At 32.3% G+C, this 5,973-nt stretch overlaps 1 protein-coding gene across 4 annotated transcripts in view; it reads right to left on the bottom strand.

The window, feature by feature from the left end:
* Positions 1 to 396: 396 nt before the first annotated feature.
* The window catches only part of RBM46 (RNA binding motif protein 46), a 58,442-nt gene continuing 52,865 nt past the window's right edge, over positions 397 to 5,973 (bottom strand). For 2 of the 4 annotated variants that reach the window (XM_011970477.1, XM_011970478.1), the window contains one exon: positions 397 to 2,425. Coding sequence is in view for 3 of the 4 variants with exons in the window: in XM_011970478.1 (XP_011825868.1) it covers positions 2,415 to 2,425 (11 nt within the window). In the remaining variant the exon portion in view is untranslated. The remainder of the gene's footprint in view (positions 2,426 to 5,973) is intronic. The other 2 variants (XM_011970475.1, XM_011970476.1) reach the window with 2 other exon arrangements.

The following is a 5,973-nucleotide window of genomic DNA, read 5'->3' as shown; positions in this document are numbered from 1 at the left end:
TTCCTGTGTGTGTTTGCTGAGGATGATGGCCTCCAGCTTCATCCATGTCCCTGCAAAGGACATGATCTCATTCCTTTTTATGGCTGCACAGTATTCCATGGTGTATATGCACTATATTTTCTTTATCCAGTCTATTATTGATGGGCATTTGGATTGATTTCATGTATTTGCTATTGTAAAGAGTGCTGCAATAAACATACGTGTGTGTCTTTATAGAATGATTTATATTCCTTTGAGTATATAAAAACAATTTTCTTTCTTCAACATCCTTCACTTGAGTCTCATGAAAGCACTGAGCCTATGACTGTGTAACAAGTGAAAATGTTCTCAAGAAAAGCTCAAAGTGATTGTGAGAGCTAAAGGTTTTGTCATTCTTGTAAGAAGAAAACACACATATTAGAAGCATCACATATTTAATGTCAAAATTTGAATTCAAGTACAAAAATTAACACATGATTTCAACATTAAAAACCCATAACACTTGTTATTAAAACAATACAAAGAATATCAAAAACACAAATGAAGCATAACTATAAACTCCTTAAATACATTAACAGCAAAATTATAATTTGTGTATAACAAATAACAAAAATATCTATAGTTATTTTCAAGGACCACAGTAGACTGCTTTTTCTTTAGTACTGCAGAAAATTTGTATCTTAATCTTTTTGTCTCTTCATTTCTTTCTACATAATGGTTAGATGCTTCTGGTCATATAATTGTTCTAATCTCCAGTACAGATAGTGATCCTTGGTAATCAAATCTACTATAACCATTGTCTTCAAGTGCTTTTCGTGAAATGCTATTTAGTAAAATTATGCAAAAAATTAACATAAATGACTAGGTTCTATTGCCCACTCAGGAATTAGAAGAAAATCCCAAAAGTTTAAAAAGAATAGTAGTTTGCTGTACCTTTATCAAGAGAAACCACTGAATAACTTTTTAAACTTTGCATTTTTATAAATTCTGCAACTCCATGTTATTCTGAATTATAGCTGATGTTTAGTACTTTAGAATATCTTTCTAAAACCAAATGTGCACACCCGATTCTAAAATAAAACAGTATTTTAATTTGCAAGTTTACTACTACAAATTTACACAAATTTTCGTACTAATGTTAGTATTTTCTTCAGAAGAATGAGGCCTGATTGGAGATGTATAGTCGCTGTCCAACATGGCTGCCATTAGCAAGTGATATTGTTGGTGACAAGGGATAGCCTGGATAAGAATAAGGCCTTGAAGTATAAGGAAGCACGCTGGGAGTCCCAGAAGAGAGGGTAGCACTAACAGGGGAAAGACTATTTATTGAGCTGCGACGGAAATTGTAGTCTGTAAATAAATACATGAACAATTATGCTGCACATCTTTATGGACACAAATTTAATTTAAAGAGACAAAGCATTAAAATAATCACATTTTAACATAATGTTCTAACATTGGAAATCTTGATGATACTATATTGCTGGTTAAAGATTATTTCAGCATTCACTGCACTATAAATCCTCAGAGTTTTGTCAGTATTACCTTTCCTTTAGTCACACAATGTTTCAGAGATCTTACCAGAATGAATTCTTGGATATCTACTATTTCTTGGGGTTTTGATTATAGAAAAAGAGACATCTCATTTCTCTTGCTCTACAAAGAAGCTTCTTTTAAATTTGGTTCTAAGGGGTAGTCCATGAAGAAAAGATAAAAAACAGTGAATTCATATTTGTTTTTTTTTTCTTTGAAGTTGTATTAGGCATCAAACCAGCAGAAACATTCACCCCTGGACTGCAAAAACATTTGGTATAAACTAGCTGGCCAATATTTCATTATTTAAACACTAATATAAACATTTATCTAACTCAACATACTAACATTAAAAGTCCTACTGGTATGATAAAACAGTAAAATGAATCATCTTTATTAAATAAACTTCGAAAAACCATTATCAACTTATAGTTACTTCAAAAAACCATTATCAACTTATAGTATAGAAAAATATCCAAAATTAAACCAAATTATTAAAAAATAATTATATTTGAAATACTGCTGTTTCACAATAAACATTCATCTTATGCATCAATAATTTCCTGTTTCATTAACTGCAACATTTATGTGTGTATATATGTTACAGACCAAATTTTTAAATCCTGTACCTTCCAAAAACTCAACTATGTTCTTTACTGTAAAATAAGCCAAGGGTGTGACAATGACTATAAAATCATTATTTAGAAACATTATGGTGTTTCTAGGAATGGAAGAAAAGAAATTAGGTCATCTAATGTACAGGTAAGGTTTTTTTCTATAATACTGTCCTAGTACTATAAATGATGCCTACACCATAGGTGCATTAACTTAATGTTGTCATGGGACTTAATGTTTAGCCAACAGGAATGAGATCAACTGCAGGAGAGTAAGCTCAAGCAACATCAGAAAGGACCTAGTTCAGGGGAAAAAAAAAAAAAAGGAAAAATGAAAATCAGTTAAATATACGTTTAATTTCCAGCATTATAAAATTCTAATTAGACAAATTTTATAACCTTTTTATGAATGGTACCATAAGATCAACAAAGTGATCTGTTCCAGGAACACATAAATACATTTAGAGTAACCAGTTCCAAATATTTTCAGTATTTTGAAAATGAATGAGAAATTACTTTGATACCATTTACTTTTCTAACATCCAAAGTAGGATGACTCTATATACCATACAATTTTTTTCTTTATTTTTCTTTATTTGAGACAGAGTTTCACTCATTGCCAAGGCTGGAGTGCAATGGTGCGGTCTCAGCTCACTGCAACCTCTGCCTCCTGGGTTCAAGAGATTCTCTTGCCTCAGCCTCCCAAGTAGCTGGGACTACAGGCGCCCACCACTACACCCAGTTAATTTTTGTATTTTTAGTAGACACGGGGTTTCACCATGTTGGTCAGGCTGGTCTTGAACTACTGACTTCAGGTGATCCACCTGCCTCAGCCTCCCAAAGTGCTGGGATTACAGGTGTGAGCCACCGTGCCTGGTGCTTTTTTTTTTCCCTTTTTTTTAAAGGATCCATTTCACCTGAAGGGTTTGGTATTGAGTGTAAACGTGACCATTCCTGGCTCCATGTATTCCCAAATAATTGTTTTATTTAAAAAAGTCTGATTCTTTCCTCCTGAAAATTATTATGCAAATACAGTCAATTCCTTATTAGCCATTTATCTGTAATACACCTAGCTCTTCAAATTTTAACAATGTGGTCATCAACAATTCAATTTAGAAGAGCAGGCTACTGCAAACAGAGAAATGTAGTTTTCGAAGAGAAATAACTTCTGTTTTGCATTTACATCCACTCAAGACCTAATGCAGCCTATTCATGAAATGTGGATACTGAAGGTATCTTCAGTGAAAAATTTCAGAAAGTGGATAGCCAAGCAGTTGGCTATTAGCAAAATGCTTAGCTTATCCGCATTCCTGATAATCCCCACTGTAAACCTTGAACTTAAGCCCTTAAATATATACAATGATCAATTGTTATATTGTGTATTTTCAAGGAGACAAAATTAAATACAAAATTAAAAGTTGATTATGACTTTATTCATGTAGCATAAATCCAAAGGAAAAAAACCCCTCACAAATAACAAAGATTAGGAAACAAAAGGTTTCAGAAGTTTGTAAGATTTTACAAGCATTTCAAAAATAAATTTTATTACTAAAATCACTAAGAATCTAAATATATTCAGGAAGACATCTAGCTGTTTAGAAAATACAATACAAACCAAACTTAAATGAATGAAATGTAAGCTGAAAATGCTTAGTGGAATGAATCTAAAAGTACAATCATGTTTTCCTCAGCTCTACTATAACATATAATTTTCATATCATAGGAAATAAAAAGAAATTCTAATTTTAAGAAAATAATACATAACTAAATCAGTTAAAATTCCTAGCATATACTTATTTGCCTAGCCCTAGTTTTTCCTCCCAATGAACATCCTTAGCTCTTCAATCCCACTGTTTCTGCCTCAGACAAGGATCTGTACTTCCGATCCCTTAAGGAATGACACAGAGCCAATTTCAGAATGTCTAAGTTATACACTAAGTGTTATTAAATTGCCTTAACACTTTGAACATTGATATACAATTCACATAAAATGCATACATCGTATGTTTATTTCAATGAGTTTTGATAATTGTATAAATCTATGTAATGGATATTCAAAACAAGATATAAAACATATCCCCAATTCAGAAATTTCCTGTGCCCTTTTCCAGCCAACAGACCTTCACTTGGAAGCAACCACCTTTTGATTTCTACTCCAATAGATTAGTTTTGCCTGTTCTTAGACTTCATAAAATATGTATTAAGCATTTTTATGTCTACCTTTTCTCTCAACATAATTTTAAGTACATTTGAATTAATTTTTACCAGTAAAAAGTTAGTTACAAAAAGAGGAGGCTTCTATACAAAGTAAGAATGCTTTTTTTTCCATTCAAAGAGAATCCACCGACATATCTTGCCTTGCTAAGTCAAAACTCAAGTAGCTTGTTTTGGTAAAATTATTCCAGAAAGCGAATTCAGACAGTCTCCTAATATAATTTCTAACATTCATTCACATTGTATATTTCAGTAGTTTCTTCCTTTTTATGGTTGAGTATTATTTCATTGTATGAATATACTTCAATTTCATTATCTGCTTGCCTACTGATGAATATCTGGGTTGTTTCTAAGTTTTATTATGAATAAAACTGCTAGGAACACTTTTATACAAATCTTTTGTTGGTTATATGTTTTAATTTCTTTAATTAAATTTAATTTCTTTTGGGTTATATGTTTTAATATCTGGGGATGGGATTGCTAGGTCATAGGACAGATGACCCATACTGCTTAAGAGTTCTCCAGTATGACTGTTTTATATTCACACCAGTAAAGTATGAGACACTTCCAGTTGCTCCACATCTTAACATGTGGCACTGCCAGAGATTTTAATCATACCTATTCTAGTGAATTATTGTATCTCACAGTGGTTTTAATTCTGATTTCCCTTATGACTAACAACATGTTTATTGCCCATTTAAATATCTTTGGTAAAGTATCTGTTTAAGTCCCTTGTTTATTTTTATTGGCTTTGTCTTTTTCTTGTTGATACTGATAGTTTTTGATGAGTCAAATTCACTCATTCAAAATCACAAACCAGGAATAGGTTCAGACCTTATTAAACTCTAAATCAAATGACCTTTTTCACTGATGAATGACAGAAACAAAAGCTGAATAGACAAAGAACAAGTTAAATTCACACCTCCTGATTCCTAGGAAAGTATTATTTCCACTTCCTTAAGCTTTTTTTACTCTGGCAATCTTCTTAAACATGGTTGAGAGAAACTGTCTGAAGAGGTTATTATGGGGGTGACAGAACTAAAGCACACAGTGCTGGTCTCTAAGCTACCTGGTTTTCACTTGCACCGCCCATTCCCATACTTCTTATTTCAACTCCCTTGTTTTATATGCTAAACTTTCACTTGAAGAAAAGGCTGTTTTGTGGGGGAAAAAAGAGAGAACAACTGCTCTGACATAGTGGATTATTACAGAAAACCTGATCAAATGTTATCTTTAATTTCATATTTATATATGGAATACAAATATTTTCATCGAACAAATTTGATATATACAAAGAATAGCAAATAAACTTAACCTTAAGTGGCAATTCCAATTAAGCAGTAATGGCTAATAGGAATTTTAGATTCAGAAAGATTTTGGTGGTGTGTCTGGAATAAACAGGAAAGTGAGTGATGACTTATGCCACATCTGACACAGGAGCAAGAGTAGAGACTGGCAGTACATATACTACACACTTGTCAGGCCTGTTTATGCAGCTATTGTAATTTGGTCTACCACCTTTCTGTATTCAACACAAAGACAGTCTGGTAGCAAATAACACCAGTATGTTTCTCAGTGAAAGTGTAAACAGTGGATAGATATATTGCTTCAATGTACTTCTTGTTTTGTTTCT

This window comes from Mandrillus leucophaeus, unplaced genomic scaffold (assembly GCF_000951045.1).
Source record: "Mandrillus leucophaeus isolate KB7577 unplaced genomic scaffold, Mleu.le_1.0 Scaffold95, whole genome shotgun sequence".
In the NCBI taxonomy this organism is placed as follows: Eukaryota; Metazoa; Chordata; class Mammalia; order Primates; family Cercopithecidae; genus Mandrillus; species Mandrillus leucophaeus.
Note: the sequence above shows the minus strand (reverse complement) of the source record. Positions and strands in the feature narration are given on the sequence as shown.